The sequence below is a fragment of the Oncorhynchus tshawytscha genome, linkage group LG31, assembly GCF_018296145.1.
Source record: "Oncorhynchus tshawytscha isolate Ot180627B linkage group LG31, Otsh_v2.0, whole genome shotgun sequence".
Lineage (NCBI taxonomy): Eukaryota > Metazoa > Chordata > Actinopteri > Salmoniformes > Salmonidae > Oncorhynchus > Oncorhynchus tshawytscha.
Genome location: NC_056459.1, coordinates 28,156,791 through 28,174,174, shown reverse-complemented (window position 1 = coordinate 28,174,174; position 17,384 = coordinate 28,156,791). Strand labels below are relative to the sequence as shown.

General features: G+C 44.4%; 1 protein-coding gene across 2 annotated transcripts in view; it reads left to right on the top strand.

The window, feature by feature from the left end:
• LOC112229434 (collagen alpha-2(VIII) chain) overlaps positions 1 to 16,141 on the top strand; it is a 125,145-nt gene extending 109,004 nt beyond the window's left edge. For both annotated transcript variants that reach the window (XM_042310156.1, XM_042310157.1), the window contains exon 3: positions 10,013 to 16,141. In XM_042310156.1, coding sequence (XP_042166090.1) covers positions 10,013 to 11,919 — 1,907 coding nt within the window. In that variant the 3' untranslated portion in view covers positions 11,920 to 16,141. The remainder of the gene's footprint in view (positions 1 to 10,012) is intronic.
• The last annotated feature ends 1,243 nt before the right edge of the window (positions 16,142 to 17,384 follow it).

Here is a 17,384-nt window from a genome sequence, read left to right as displayed (position 1 = left end):
AGGATTGTGTCGAGGTACAGATCTGGAAAAGGGTACCAACACATTGAAGGTCCCCAGAACACAGTGGCCTCCATCATTCTGAAATGAGAGAAGTTTTGAACCACCAAGACTCTTCCTAGAGCTGGTCGCCCAGCCAAACTGAGCAATCAGGGGAGAAGGGCCTTGGTCAGGGAGGTGACCAAGAACCCAATGGTCACTCTGACAGAGCTCTAGAGTTCCTCTGTGGAGATGGGAGAACCTTCTATAAGGACAACCATCTCTGCAGCACTCCACCAATCAGGCCTTTATGGTAGAGTGGCCAGACGGAAGCCATTCCTCAGTATAATGCACGTGACAGCCCGCTTGGAGTTTGCCAAAAGGCACCTAAAGGACACTCATACCATGAGAAACAAAATTCTCTGGCCTGATGAAACCAAGAATGAACTCTTTGGCCTGAATACCAAACGTCTGGAGGAAACCAGGCACCGCTCATCACCTGGTCAATACCGTCCCTACAGTGTACCATGGGGGTTGCAGCATCATGCTGTGGGGATGTTTTTCAGCGGCAGGGACTGGCCGACTAGTCAGGATCAACGCAAAGATGAACAGAACAAAGTACAGAGAGATCCTTGATGAAAACCCGCTTAGGACCTCAGACTGGGGCGAAGGTTCACCTTCCAACAGGACAGTGACCCTAAGCACACAGTCAAGACCACACAGGAGTGGCTTCGGGACAAGTCTCTGAATGTGCTTGAGTGCCCCAGCCAGAGCCCGGACTTGAACCCGATTGAACATCTCTGGAGAGACCTGAAAATAGCTGTGCAGCAATGCTCCCCATCCAACCTGATAGAGCTTGAGAGGATCTGTAGAGAAGAATGGGAGAAATTCCCCAAATACTGGTGTGCCAAGCTTGTAGGGTCATACCCAAGAAGACTCAAGGCTGCCAAAGGTGCTTCAACAAAGTACTTAGTAAAGGGTCTGAAAACTTATGTAAATATCATATTTCAGTTTTTTATTATTTAACAGATTAGCAGAAATGTCTAAAACCTGTTTTTGCTTTGTCATAATGGAGTATTGTGTGTAAATTGACGTGGGGAGAAAAAGCAATTCAATTCATTTTAGAATAAGGCTGTAATGTAAAATAAAAAAAATAGGAAAAGTGAAGGGGTCTGAATACTTTCCGAATGCACTGTACCCTGCTTTGTTATAACAGTCTTCACCAGAATATTATAACCATCACAAGATATTGATCCATCCAAATCCATTGTCATTGTCTTGATTTGAAGTTTGAGGTTGCCAGTAGCCTATCCCAGACAGCCAGTAGAATATCACTGCCTCTCCCAGACAACCAGTAGAATATCACTGCCTCTCCCAGACAGCCATTAGAATCTCACTGCCTCTCCCAGACAGCCAGTAGAATATCACTGCCTCTCCCAGACAACCAGTAGCATCTCACTGCCTCTCCCAGAGAGCCAGTAGAATATCACTGCCTCTCCCAGACAACCAGTAGCATCTCACTGCCTCTCCCAGAGAGCCAGTAGCATCTCACTGCCTCTCCCAGACAGCCAGTAGAATATCACTGCCTCTCCCAGAGAGCCAGTAGAATATCACTGCCTCTCCCAGAGAGCCAGTAGCATCTCACTGCCTCTCCCAGACAGCCAGTAGAATATCACTGCCTCTCCCAGAGAGCCAGTAGAATATCACTGCCTCTCCCAGACAACCAGTAGCATCTCACTGCCTCTCCCAGAGAGCCAGTACTATTGCTTGGATCAAGGAACCTCATGATTTATATAATTAGGACAAATATCCAAACATGGGTTCATAAGGACAAACTACTAGTAGGACAAAATATCAACAGAGATATTCACAAAAACCACCCACACAGAGAAGAAAACAGTATATTCATTTCTCCCTCACCGACATCCAGGTTGTATATTTGATATGGAGGCCATCCCAGATGGAGACAGGACAGACACATATATTTGTGTAGTAAAGCCTGTGCCTTATTTGTCCTTGGTGGGCAGTAAAAAGACGCCTCTTTGCCTTCTCTGGGTCTAGTAGGACTTGGCAGGGGTTCACTAGGTCTGATGAGGCTCTGATTGCCCACTGTTTTCTGAACTCCGCTGGGTTCCGCTAGGCCCTGCACAGTGTGTGTGTGTGTGTGTGTGTGTGTGTGTGTGTGTGTGTGTGTGTGTGTGTGTGTGTGTGTGTGTGTGTGTGTGTGTGTGTGTGTGTGTGTGTGTGTGTGTGTGTGTGTGTGTGTGTGTGTGTGTGTGTGTGTGTGTGTGTGTGTGTGTGTGTGTGTGTTTCTGTGCGTGTGTGTGTACTAGACTCTGGTAGGCCTTGTTCCTCCCACCATCTGGTTGCCGTTACCACTGTTTTTCACTTTAGACAGTCAGACACTGTGTTTGTATTTGAGTCCCCTACAACTAGAGGTTCTGGTTTTCAAGGGAAAAGGAAAGAAAGCCTGTGACGGGACATCCGCTTTTGGACTTTAAAGGTGCAATATGCAGAACTTTCTCTGCCATTTCCTGTTTGCAAATATTGGAATAGTTCTCTTAATTTCAGTTTATGTGAGACAACAAGCAATGTATAGCGTAGAGCAGTGGTCACTAATCAGTCGATCTCCAAGGCATTCCTAGTCGATCTCCAAGACATTCCTAGTCGATCTCCAAGGCATTCCTAGTCGATCTCCAAGGCATTCCTAGTCGATCTCCAAGACATTCCTAGTCGATCTCCAAGACATTCCTAGTCGATCTCCAAGACATTCCTAGTCGATCTCCAAACATGTCTATATAAAACCTAACGATAAAGCCTTGCGTTCATATTTTTAAAAAAAAATGGTTTTGTGTTTTTGGCGGTAGGCAGCCCTAGTGCCGGGGAGGCAAAGTGTTCCCATTTTGAACCATTTCAGGTGTCAACACTGCTCCCACGCTCCTCTCAGACTGACCATCAGATTCCTAGTCAGACTGACCATCAGACATTCTCTCAGACTGACCATCAGATGCTCCCACGCTCTCTCAGACTGACCATCAGATTCCTCGCTCCTCTCAGACTGACCATCAGATGCTCCATTCCTCTGACTGACCATCAGATGCTCCCACGCTCCTCAGACTGACCATCAGATGCTCCCACGCTCCTCTCAGACTGACCATCAGATGCTCCCTCGCGTTCCTTCAGAAAAGATGGTTTTCAGACTGTCAGATTTTTCTCAGACTGACCATCAGATGCTCCCTCGCTCCTCTCAGACTGACCATCAGATGCTCCCTCGCTCCTCTCAGACTGACCATCAGGAGGCAGACTGACCATCAGATGCTCCCTCGCTCCTCTCAGACTGACCATCAGAACCATTTGACCATCAGATGCTCCCTCGCTCCTCTCAGACTGACCATCAGATGCTGCTCCTCTCAGACTGACCATCAGATGCTCCCTCGCTCCTCTCAGACTGACCATCAGATGCTCCCTCGCTCCTCTGACTGACCATCAGATGCTCCCACGCTCCTCTCAGACTGACCATCAGATGCTCCCACGCTCCTCTCAGACTGACCATCAGATGCTCCCTCGCTCCTCTCAGACTGACCATCAGATGCTCCCTCGCTCCTCTCAGACTGACCATCAGATTCTCCCTCCCTCCTCTCAGACTGACCATCAGATGCTCCCTCGCTCCTCTCAGACTGACCATCAGATGCTCCCTCGCTCCTCTCAGACTGACCATCAGATGCTCCCTCGCTCCTCTCAGACTGACCATCAGATGCTCCCTCGCTCCTCTCAGACTGACCATCAGATGCTCCCTCGCTCCTCTCAGACTGACCATCAGATGCGCTCCTCTCAGACTGACCATCAGATGCTTCCTCGCTCCTCTCAGACTGACCATCAGATGCTTCCTCGCTCCTCTCAGACTGACCATCAGATGCTTCCTCGCTCCTCTCAGACTGACCATCAGATGCTTCCTCGCTCCTCTCAGACTGACCATCAGATGCTCCCTCGCTCCTCTCAGACTGACCATCAGATGCTTCCTCGCTCCTCTCAGACTGACCATCAGATGCAGGCCATCAGTCCAGTAAAAAAAAAAAGCTAATGATTATGCTCACTCAGCTGTGCCTCACAAGTAAAACAACACATTTTTATGCTCACTCAGCTGTGCCTCACAAGTAAAACAACAAATTATTATGCTCACTCAGCTGTGCCTCACAAGTAAAACAACAAATTAATTTCAAAATGGTCTGAGAAGAACAACATTTGCAGTTCAACTATAGCCAACATGCAGTGATAATTTATTGGGCCTATAGCTTACTGCACAAACCTCATTGCTACAGAATTGTTTTTAATTGGTTAATGTTGCATATGCTTACATTTCATATCTAAAAAAAAATCTGAGCAGTAGATCTCGGCTTCTAATTTGACTCAGAAAGTGATCTTGGTTGGTGACCACTGGTGTATCGAATCATTGTAACATCTAAACCGCAATAAAATATATTTTCAAAAACCAAAAATATTTAACTTTCAACTGTTTGAAGTTGGTGTACTAAACCGAAAGCAAAAGATTAAAAAACAAACCCTAAGAACAGGAAGTATAGAAATAGCACAAATAGAACAGATCTACCACTTCATAGACTTCCTTCTAACGATGATGACAGATCTATAACTCACAATACTATGTGAATTTGATCGGGGTAGCACAAAAAGTGACATATTGCAGCTTTAACAAGACTCCATCTTAACTCCTCAACATTTACTGGACAGGTTGAACAGCACAGAAGAGAACCTCCCTGAACAGTATTTTTTTCTTCTCGTCAAGACCAGTATGTAGGGAATCTATACGGAACAAGAATATATAAGCAACATGCAAAGTGTTGGTATCATGTTTCATGAGCTGAAATAAAAGATCCCAGAAATGTTCCATAAGCATTGAAAGCTTATTTCTCAAAAATGTTGTGCACAAATGTGTTTACATCCCTGTTAGTGAGCATTTCTCATTTGCCAAGATAATCCATCCACCTGACAGGTGTGGCATATCAAGAAGCTGATTAAATAGCATGATCATTACACAGGTGCACCTTGTGCTGGGGAGAGTAAAAGGCCACTCTAAATGTGCCATTTTGTCAAACAACACAATGCCACAGATGTCTTGTTTTGAGGGAGTATGCAATTGGCATGCTGACTGGAGCAATGACTACCAGAGCTGGTGCCAGAGAATGTAATGTTCATTTCTTTACCATAATCCGCCTTCAACATCATTTTAGGGAATATGGCAGTATGTCCAACCGGCCTCACAACCGCAGACCATGTGTAACCACGCCAGCACAGAGCCTCCACATCCGGCTTCTTCACCTGTGGGATCATCTTAGACCAGCCACCTGGACAACTGATGAAACTGTGGGTTTACACAACCAAATAATTTCTACACAAATTGTCAGAAACCGCCTCAAGGTAGCACATCTGCGTGCTTGTCATCTTTACCAGGGTCTTGGCCTGACTGCAGTTCGGCCTCGTAACCGACTTCAGTGGGCAAATGCTCACATTTGATGGCCACTGGCAAGCTGGAGAAGTGCGCTCTTCACGGAATAATCCCAGTTTCAACTGTACTGGGCAGACGGCAGACAGCATGTACAGCGTTGTGGGGACGAGCGGAATGCTGATGAACATTGTAAACAGATTGCCCCATGGTGGCGGTGTGGTTAAGGTATGGGTAGGCATAAGCTACGGACAACAAACACAATTGCATTTTATCGATGGCAATTTGAATCCACAGAGACACCATGACGAGATCCTGAGGCCCATTGTCGTGCCATTCATCTGCCGTCATCACCTCATGTTTCAGCATGATAATGCACGGCCCCATGTTGCAAGGATCTGTACACAACTCCTGGAAGCTGAAAACTTCCCAGTTCTTCCATGGCCTGCATACTCACCAGACATGTCACCATTTGAGCAAGCTTTGGACCGACGTGTACGACAGCGTGTTGCAATTCCGGCCAAAATCCAGCAACTTCACACAGCCATTGAAGAGGAGTGGGACAACATTCCACAAGCCACAATCAACAGCCTGATCAACTCTATGTGAAGGAGATGTATTGCACTGCATGAGACAAATGGTGGTCACACCAGATACTGACTGGTTTTCTGATCCACACCCCTACTTTTTTGGTCACAGGTATCTGTGACCAACAGATGCTTATCTGTATTCCCAGTCATGTGAAATCCATAGATTAGGGCCTAATGATTTTAAAAAAATTGACTGATTTTCTTATGAACTGTAACACGTTCATTTGTGTTCAGCTTCTTTTACGTATGCTACATTAACTTAGTGTGTGAGAGGGAGAAGAGGCGAAGAAAGTAAGTGAGAGAGAGAGAGAGAATCGGATTTAATTGATGTTTGAATGAATTTCTCTGTCTATGCCTCCAGCCCTCCCTCTCAATTCAATTCAAATGACTTTTATTTCTCTCTCTCTCTCTCTCTCTCTCTCTCTCTCTCTCTCTGTTGTGACGTAATGTGTTAGCAAGAGTGATTGTAGGCATGTGCGTGTCACAATGTTTCCCCCACAGTGGAGCTAAATAAACAGTAGCCTAACGACCAGTGATTTCTCTCTCAGCTTCCCATAACCAAACACAGGGGCGCAACTTTGGTTTTAGAAGTGGGGGGACAATTTACCCCACCAAAATTATTACTTTTTTGGGGGTCGGATAAACACTTCAAACAGCCTACCCGACCACTCGGAGGCGTCCGCGTGGTCCTAAAGCACACAGTTGCCTCGTTTTGTATCACATTCCAAGGATAAAACTGTGGAGGACAGAAATGAAGTGAAAGTTGCGCTCCTGACCAAACATGACCCTAGCTACTGCATTTACCATATTCTTCGTCGAGTGCCTTTTGTGCCGAGAGTCACTGAAAATATTCTAGATCATTACATTCTACCGGGGACAAGGGCCCCTAGCTGCCTCAAAACATGTTCCTTTCATGGCAGGCACATTATCAATAACTCACCATGAAACAACGATTGACAAAAGCATATTCCAGCATTCAAAATCTAAGAAAATTCCGTAGGAGGATGTCAAATAAGATAAAATCAAAGTTTATTTGTCACAAGCGCCGAAAAAAAACTGTGAAATGCTTACTTACAGGCTCTAACCAACAGTGCAATTTTAAAGTAAAAAATAGGTATTAGGTGAACAATAGTTAAGTAAAGAAATAAAAACAACAGTAAAAGACAGTGAAAACAACAGTAGCGAGGTTATATACAGTAGTGAGGCTATATACAGTAGTGAGACTATATACAGTAGTGAGGTTATATACAGTAGTGAGGCTATATACAGTAGTGAGGTTATATACAGTATTGAGGCTATATACAGTAGTGAGGTTATATACAGTAGTGAGGCTATATACAGTAGTGAGGTTATATACAGTAGTGAGGCTATATACAGTAGTGAGGCTATATACAGTAGTGAGGCTATATACAGTAGTGAGGTTATATACAGTAGTGAGGCTATATACAGTAGTGAGGCTATATACAGTAGTGAGGTTATATACAGTAGTGAGGCTATATACAGTAGTGAGGCTATATACAGTAAAAGACTATATACAATAGTGAGGCTATATACAGTAGTGAGGCTATATACAGTAGTGAGGCTATATACAGTAGTGAGGCTATATACAGTAGTGAGGCTATATACAGTAGTGAGGCTATATACAATAGTGAGGCTATATACAGTAGTGAGGCTATATACAGTAGTGAGGCTATATACAGTAGTGAGGCTATATACAGTAGTGAGGCTATATACAGTAGTGAGGCTATATACAGGCACCGGTTAGTCAGCCTGATTGAGGTAGTATGTACATGTAGATATGGTTAAAGTGACTATGCAAATATGATAAACAGAGAATCGCAGTAGCGTAAAAGAGGGGTTGGCGGGTGGTGGTTGGGGGGACATTATGCAGATTGTCCGGGTAGCCAATGTGCGGGGGCACCGGTTAGCGGGACTAATTGAGGCAGTATGTACATGAATGTAGACTTAAAGTGACTATGCATATATGATAAACAGAGAGTAGCAGCAGCTTTAAAGAGGGGTTGGGGGGGGGTATAATGCAAATAGTCCATTTGATTAGATGTTCAGGAGTCTTATGGCTTAGGGGTAAAAAAAACTGTTGAGAAGCCTTTTGGTCCTAGACTAAGCGCTCCAGTACCACTTGCCGTGCGGTAGCAGAGAGAACAGTCTATAACTGGGGTGGCTGGGGTCTTTGACAATTTTTTTAGGGGCTTCCTCTGACACCGACTGGTGTACAGGTCCTGGATGGCAGGCAGCTTAGTGATGTACTGGGCCGTACGCATTACTTTCTGTTGTGCCTTGCGGTGGGAGGCCGAGCAGTTGCCATACCAGGCAGTGACGCAACCAGTCAGGCGCTCGATGTTGCAGCTGTAGAACCTTTTGATGCCAAATCTTTTTAGTTTCCTGAGGGGGAATAGGCTTGTTGGTGATGTGGACACCAAGGAACTTGAAGCTCTCAACCTGTTCCACTACAGCCCTGTCGATGAGAATGGTGGCGTGCTCGCTCCTCCTTTTCCTGTTGTTCACAATCATCTCCTATGATTCCTATGTCCATTAATCTATGATGTTGGCTACCTTTGTCCATTCCTATGTCTATGAAGATACTTTACCTGAAGTTTTGACATGAGATGGATCCTATGCCAGCATAAACGAGGCCTATACCCTGGTTTTAGAGTTCAATGATGGATGTGATCAACAAGTGGTAGCCTCCATCAGCCATTCTGGACACACATCTATTCTATTCTGGATTCACACGTCTGGCTGTCTTTCTATGACTTCTGTAAATGGCAAGCAGCTACCACCACCTATTGGCCATCAAACTAAATTGCATTGGTATCACCTCTTCCACAAACGCAATAAGCGGAAAATCAAGACACTTCAGTATTGCTCAATAATTATTGCCTGTATTTAAGTACAAAATTGCCAGCAAATCAACAGAAATTCCTATCTACTTTATTTTGATGATGTTTAATAAGTGTATGTCATAAACTATAAAAAATAAAGAGAATCGCACACTCCATATATAAACTCCCAGTTATTTATTGGGTAAATCACCAACATTTCGGCATCACTGTGCCATCTTCAGGGTCGGAGTTTATACATGGAGTGTGCGACTCTCTTTATTTCATATAGTTGATAGTTTATTCGCCGTTATTCAGTACCTCCACACAAAATAATTGTTCTGGTTGTGCGCCAGCTCATATGTTTTTTATTCTAATAAGTGTAAGTCAAAATAAAAATGTATCATCAACAATGACAGGGCAGACGAATGGGATGATTGTTGTTGTCAAATCCACGTGCCCAGTTCTAAACTCCCAGTGGCTACTTAATGGTGTTTACCAAACCAAGTGTTGATCTAAGCTACTGTGGGTCAAATCTTGTCAGGAAAAAACTGTTCAGTCTCGCTTCCAGTTGTTTTTCTTCTTTAGCCAACTTCCTACTAGATCAGCTAGTCCAATATTCGACACCCTAAAGGAGAACCTAACCTGGGTACTGTTCCTGAATTCCCTGCATCATTGTCTTGACAAACAAAACTAATTAGACAATGACATGAATTTGGCAATGCAGATGCACACTGGCACTAATGCAGAACCATATCTATACAGTATTCACTGTAGGTTTTTCAATTCAGTTTACTGTGACTTGAACCGAATGCCTCTTTCAATCAAGTGTAAAATGAATGATAGGTTATTGCAAATCCAGGGTTATTGAGTGCTGTCTTAAGGACATATTTACAAAGCTTTTGTTCATCTATTTAGAGAGCCAAGTCACTGACTAAAGAAAACAAAACTGGGGCTATGTCCCAAACAGCACCTTATTTAACCTTAGGGCCCTGGTCAAATGTAGAGCACTATATAGGGAATTTGGAAGCATTGGAGATGCTTGGAAATGTTTCATTTTTCAAAATGTAAGATACATTTTGTAAGATAATGAAGGATTTGAAAGGGGATGAACAGGTAGTCACATGATCTTCCATTTTCTCCTACAGACATGCCACCCATGATGGAGGTAAAGGGCGAGCCAGGGCCCCAAGGAAAACCTGGACCTAGAGGCCCAACTGGGCCCTCAGGACTTCCGGGAAAACCAGGGCTGGGGAAACCAGGTCTCAATGGCCAGCCTGGCCTTCAGGGGCCTCCAGGCTTTCCGGGCATTGGGAAGCCAGGACTTCCGGGTCTCCCAGGAAAAGGGGGAATTAAGGGGATGCCTGGGAATAATGGCGAGGTTGGACTTCGGGGTGAACCAGGTCCCAGAGGACTTCCAGGTCAACCAGGTCTCCCCGGCCCAGCTGGCCTGTCTCTTAATGGCAAACCTGGCCTTCCAGGTGGGAGTGGCCAACCTGGGTCTCGTGGAGAACCAGGACAGAAAGGTGGGCCTGGAAATCCTGGGGAGCGTGGATTCAAGGGAGAGAATGGCAATGGGAATCCTGGATTGCCAGGAACCAGGGGCCCCAATGGGCTCAGGGGCCCCCCAGGGCCAACTGGTAATCAGGGAATGGGAAAACCAGGACTTGACGGCCTTCCTGGTCCTTCTGGGCCTAAAGGGGACCAGGGGCTCCCAGGAGGAATAGGAGAGCCAGGGAAGGCTGGAGGTCCAGGGCTGCAAGGCCAGCCAGGATCCGTTGGATTGGGCAAGCCTGGTAATGATGGATTGCCTGGAAGACCCGGTCCACTTGGGCCTAAAGGTGAGCCAGGACAGAGGGGTTCTCCAGGATTACATGGAGGTCCTGGCTATGGCAAACCTGGTCTACCAGGGACAAAGGGAGACAAGGGCCTTTTCGGGGGACCAGGCGTCCCTGGAGATAAGGGAGAGCCTGGGATGGCTGGACAGCCAGGAGACATGGGCCCAGATGGACAACCAGGACCACCAGGAATACAGGGCCCCATGGGGCTTTCAGGAAAACACGGCATGCCTGGCCTGAAGGGAGAGTTGGGTCCACAGGGGCATCCAGGTCTGCCAGGGATCAGAGGGGACCAGGGTCCTGGTGGTATGTCTGGAAAACCAGGCATTCCTGGAGACAAAGGGCTCCCGGGTCCTAACGGGGCTATCGGAAAACCTGGGCCCAAAGGCGAGGCAGGGCACATAGGCCTACCAGGAAATCCAGGTCTGTTAGGCAATCCTGGACCAAAAGGGGAGCTTGGGTTTGTTGGGTCTCCAGGACCAAGAGGCCAGTCTGGAATCCCCGGTCTGCAGGGGCCTTCAGGGCCAATGGGGCCACAGGGTATCCCAGGTCTGAAGGGCGAACCTGGGCTGCCGGGTCTTCCAGGTCTGGGCAAGCTCGGAGAAAAAGGAATTCCAGGTCCCCAAGGTCCCCCAGGAAAGCCCGGCAACTCTGGACTCAACGGCAACCCCGGCCCTCCAGGGCCACCCGGGCCCCCTGGCCCTGCAGGAAACGGACAAACCGGGGTGGCTGGGCTAACGGATTCAGGGCTGGGTGGGGACGAGGTACCAGACGGGAGGAACGGAAAACCACAGTTTGGCCGTGCAGATCTCTCCGCCACCCTGGCGCCCGCGTTTACCGCCATCCTCACCACAGCCTTCCCTCCCTCTGGGACGCCCATCAAGTTCGACAGGACCCTGTACAACGGGCAGAATGCCTACAACCCTGCCACCGGTATCTTCACCAGCCCCATGTCTGGCGTCTACTACTTTGCCTACCACGTGCACGTAAAGGGATTCAGTCTGTGGGTGGCACTGTACAAGAACTATGTTCCAGCCACATACACCTACGACGAGTACAAGAAGGGCTACATGGACCAGGCGTCCGGTAGTGCCGTCCTTGAGCTGAAGGAGAACGACCAGGTGTGGATGCAGATGCCCTCGGATCAGGCTAACGGGCTCTACTCCACCGAATACATCCACTCGTCCTTCTCAGGGTTCCTGCTCTGTCCCACATAATGGCCTGCTAGTCAACTATCACCTAGGGTGCCTTCTGATGTCCCTGCATCAAAACACCGGCAGCCAGAATAACACCACCTGTATAATGTTATCATCAACAACATCAACAACGACAGGAAAAGACGTTGTGAACGGAAGATGGAGAATTAAAAAGCAGGAGAAGGATACTTCATGCTGTGCTCTGTTTTTATCTCTTTCTTTAAAATGTCTGTTTTTTTATTTTTACGTGTTTGTTTTTTTAGCTTATATTATTATAATTATTATTATTGTCATAATTGTTATTATTATTTTGTCATCGTTGTCTGTATTGTTGTCGTTTATTGGATTCGGACTATTAAGTGCCTTACTTTGTCTAAGTAACAGTTATTATGCTGCGTTCATAACTATTTGGGAAGGTGGTAAATACCATTTGGATGCAATCACGTTCTTTGAGCTCATTGAGAAACGCCGATTAGCTAACAGCTACCGTGCTTGTAAAATATTATAGTGTTTAAAAACCATATTAATAGCTTGCTTTTTATAAATAATGTTTTGTTGTTGCATTTAACTGTCATAAATACTGTTATAATTTCCTTAGTAGGTGACGTTGGAAGTCAGCATGTGGGAGAAGTCGGAGCTCAGCGATGATAGACGAGTTTCCCACTAGTAATTACCAGTTAGAGGAGCCTTAAAGTGTTTTTTTATCCAGTCGTATGTGGTAAATACCACCTTCCCACTTGGTTATGAATGCAGCATTAGACCTACCCATGTGACTGCACATCCTACCCAAATGCTCTGACATCAGTAGGATGAAATCGTCAGACCCTGGGGCTCTGATTGGTTCCCCTGGCTGCAGTCACTTCCTGCACAAAAACCTCCCATTTTCTTCTGTGTGCGCGTCCTTCCTATTTAAATCAATATTTCACATAAAGATGTACCATTACACATACAGTATGAAGAGTATATTCAATAAACAATTCCTTACGTGAAATAATATCCAATACTTTTCACTTTACTTAAAAAAATGTTTTTTAAATACCTGTTATAGGGATCGATGGATCATTGTTTATCAGTATGCTCTGATGTTTTGACAGTCAACTTCTAGTTGTCTGTTGGGTGCTAATTTTCTGGTTTTGGATCATGGCTATGACTTGATCAATAAGAAGTCATTGCTAGTCATTCTAGAAGGTGACAGTTTTGGATCATGGCTATGACTTGACCAATAAGAAGTCATTGCTGGTCATTCTAGAAGGTGACGGTTTTGGATCATGGCTATGACTTGACCAATAAGAAGTCATTGCTGGTCATTCTAGAAGGTGACGGTTTTGGATCATGGCTATGACTTGACCAATAAGAAGTCATTGCTCTATCCAACTTGTGTAAGATCCACACAAAGCAGGGGACACATAGAGACAGCAGTATTAAACATCCAAGAGTAACCATGCTTTCCCACGTTTTCCTCTTCTTTGAAAAAGCATCAATAGTAACCAGTAACCTAAAGAATTATAAATACTGTATATAGAACACATTAAATAGACAAATAAATCTATGAATAAATGTGTAAGTTAATCATTATATTAATAAATACATTATGCGTCAGCTAATAGACAGAAATTGTGGGCCAAATGCGTTCGGATCAATGTCATGTTTCCCTGCATCGATCCATTCTGCATCGATCCATTCCATTCTGGGTATTCCCATTTACTACCTGCATTGCAGCTCCCATGTCACCCTCATTGCGTGCTCTATGGCACACACATATTGATGACATCACTGCTTCTTGTGTCCGCTAACGCCATGGCTGCGGCCGAGCAATCAATGCCCTAGTACCTTTCACATTAACATTTAGAGTGAACGTTCTGAGGTATAGCTCACATTAAAAGCCTCATTCTGTCTACAAACTACAAAGCACATCACAACTACAAATCACATTAACAACTGGCTAAAGGCCATCCAACCTGTTTCTACAGAGTAACCCTTTCAAGGTTCAGATGAAACCCAATGGGTGCATTGGGTGCAGTTCAAATGATCTTACACAACGCTCCCAGTATTTGGTGCTATAGTTATCTCATTGTAATGATAAATGTACAGTAACAATGTATAATCCTCCATAAGCCTCAGTATAACATAAAGGCTATACATTCATTTTCCACCTAAAGATACATCCACAACTAAAATGGTTTGTCCATTGCTTGGTTAAATGGAACATCTGATGTTGCCACAGTATAGTCCTCGTGGAAGTCTTGTGACAGGATATGAAAGAAGGTTAACTTTTGGAAATGACCATACATGAATCTCCATAATAAGTCATGAGAGAGAGAGAGAGAGAGAGAGAGAGAGAGAGAGAGAGAGAAAGAGAGAGAGAGAGAGAGAAAAAGAGAGAGAGAGAAAGAGAGAGACTGACAGAGAGGGAGGGAGGGAGGGAGAGAGAGAGAGAGAGAGAAAGACTGACAGAGAGGGAGGGAGGGAGTGAGAGAGAGACCCTGTGGTTGTGAAATTGTTCTTGCATAACAGTTAACATGGCTCTGTTATTTCTGGGAGAAACGGTGGGACAAGGGTGAGAAGGGTGTTTGCTGTGTGAGTTCTCCTAGTGCAGTACAGTGTTTCTGTCTGTATCTATTTTTAACTTCCAGCCGTTAACGCTTTACCTGGGTGAAAGATGAACTGCAGAGACCATGGAACATGCTTTCTGAGTCATGCACTTCTAGTTAATACTCCACCACAGTTTTGAATTGAAGATCTGATGTGGTTCAAATAGGACATGTGTGTCATCGTGAAGGTTACCTAAATGCACATGTATGGTCCTATAGCTTGGTCAATGTCGCAAAGAGAAAAATTTGGTTTGGTAGTAGTAGTGGGCTACACATCATGCAAAGAGGAGAAACGTCAAATAGACACGTGGGAAATTTATTCAAAGTAAGACGACAGTAATGTTGGAATAAAAACATGAAGGTTTATCGTGAAGACCTTAATTTTCCAGTGACCTTGGGCTCAAGGTTATATCATACAGTATATCACACTCCCTTGCTGTAAGTTCAATGTAGGGGCATCATATAGTATGTTTCCATCATTAGATATATTTACTATTGGTCATCAATGGTGATAATACACCATTTAGACTGCCCTGATGCTATTCATGGTGGATATAGCAGAATGGTAGGTAGCACCCATTTATTTTCCTAGATTTTGAGTTCTCTTTCTGTAACAATACCCAAGAGTAGAAGTTGTATTCAGATTGAGAACCTGAGGCCAACATTCATTCACAATGGTTATCCAGGTTCCTGCGGTAAATAAGAAGAATAATGAATGTAGGGATATTGCTCTGTTGTCTGCATATTAATACACTTGCTGTATAGCTGTGTCTAAAGAATGATGTTTTTGAAATGTTCTGGAGAAACGGTCATCGGTTTTGACTGAGTTGAGCCTCGTGTCTCACGTTCAGTGTTTTAGGTTTATCCAATGCACTCTCACTAGTCTCGGTGCCCCTAATCCTCTCATCAGAACCTGAACATCCTTAAGCAAAGTTTGTGTCTCATTACTGTTGTGTAAGTCTACTAGACAATTCAAGACTTGTTCTTGTTATGTACTGTATATCAGACATTCGGAAAGCCATTTTTGAGTGGTGTGGTCGGACAGACTGTTACTCTCCTTTTGTCTATTCCTTGTCATAGACAATGTCACTTGGTTTCAGAGATTGCAGTGTGTGCAAATAATTTTTCCCAAATGTACTGCCTTGATCATAAACTGATTAGACTTGTTTTCTATTCAATGATTAAAAAAACTATAAAAAATACGCCTTGCTTCGGTTTTAAGGGATATTTGTTTGTTATAGTTTGGAGATAGATAGAAATAAGATGGATACAAATGGGCATTTTAATTTGCACATGACCTTAATGAAGATGTCTTTATACATCTGTGATAATTTAACAGTAACGCCAAAACCGCCCACCGAAGCCTAGATGGCATAAATGGTATTTAACAGCATTGAACGAGATCATTTAGAACACCTAGTTAGCATTCTAGCATTGTTCATGAAGGATTCTTTTTGTGGATTTAAAAAAAATGTGTAATGTACAATGTATCAACCTATAGGATTTTTTTTGTCTTATACATGGCTATTGTGTGCCCTCTATGAAATATGGGTATAAAATGCACTCTTTTTGATTGAAAATGTTTTGTCTGCTTATACAAAATCTACAGTACTTAATTGTATTGATGCCAAATCAATAAATACTTTATTGTATATCTGTGTTGATTTTTTCTAGATTCCACATCCATGTGAAACACACATCACATTTGGTTACAGGGAGTATTAGTAGTGTATGCTTACTGTGTCTGGGGCTTAGTATAAAATACTGTACATAGGCTATCCAATTTGCTCTCAGAATGGTATGTACCAATGAAGATATTGGCCTCAAGTCACTCTGGAGAATAACCAGTAATGTGTATGGTGTCTTATCTAGAAGAGAGCCACCTGATGGTATCAATGTTCCATGGTCTGGTAAGGACTCCACTAGACTGAGCATAACAACCACATCTACATCCATCAAACAGAAGGTGTGTTTTTGCCTGTCACACACACACTGGAAGCAAGAGCTGCTACTCTTCACAAAGATTTCCAGTTGGGAAAAGTGGGGTGGCCTATCTAGTCTGGCTGAAGCCACTCACATGACTCACAAGGAGGGAGAGCTACGACACACTGGTCTGGACAGGAGGCCGTTGTTAATGTAGAATTCACAGAGTTGTGCTTTTGTTTCTGGCTGAACATTGATTGGTTCTCTCAAATGTATTTTTCTTTCCTGGGGAATTGAGACCTCATGTGGTTTGGATTTGAAAATCCAACAGTTGTATTTGAAGGGGGTGTGTGGTTGCCCCCGTGGTTTTGAGTGAGAAAGACACAGAGGAGAACCAATCCGGAAAAAATAACATTCCCCTCATTATCGACACATCATGCCGACTACATCAAAATAGCCTTTCCAGACTGAAGTCAGGAGGACTTCGAGTTAGGTGTTAGCCAGACTTTTACCTGATCATATCGAACGTAGATGACGCAGGCCTAAATCAGCTACAGTAGTTTGCTAGCTAGTTAATTATGCTGTCAAAATAATATCATAGCTATTATTTTACTTGATTTGAGTTTGTTCTGCTGCTGATATCTGCCTCTTAATTGACTACTTCCCTGTACCTGACCACGAGAGACGACAACACGCAACTCAGAAGTACTTCCAAGATGATGTAACTTTTATTGGTAATCACCATCTCGTCTCTGTAGACATCCGCGTTGTCTCCCACAATGTTTTTGTTTGTTTGATTACTACTACTACTCACCACCAGGGGGCGCCTGTATCAGCTGTATCCCTTACTGTAGCAGCAGTACACACTTAGGGTGGGAGAAGGAAACGGTACTGAATGCAGCCCTGGGCCCTATCTGTTCAGGAGTCTGGGTCTCAGCCTCATTTTATGTTGATATGGGTGTTTTGGTTGCA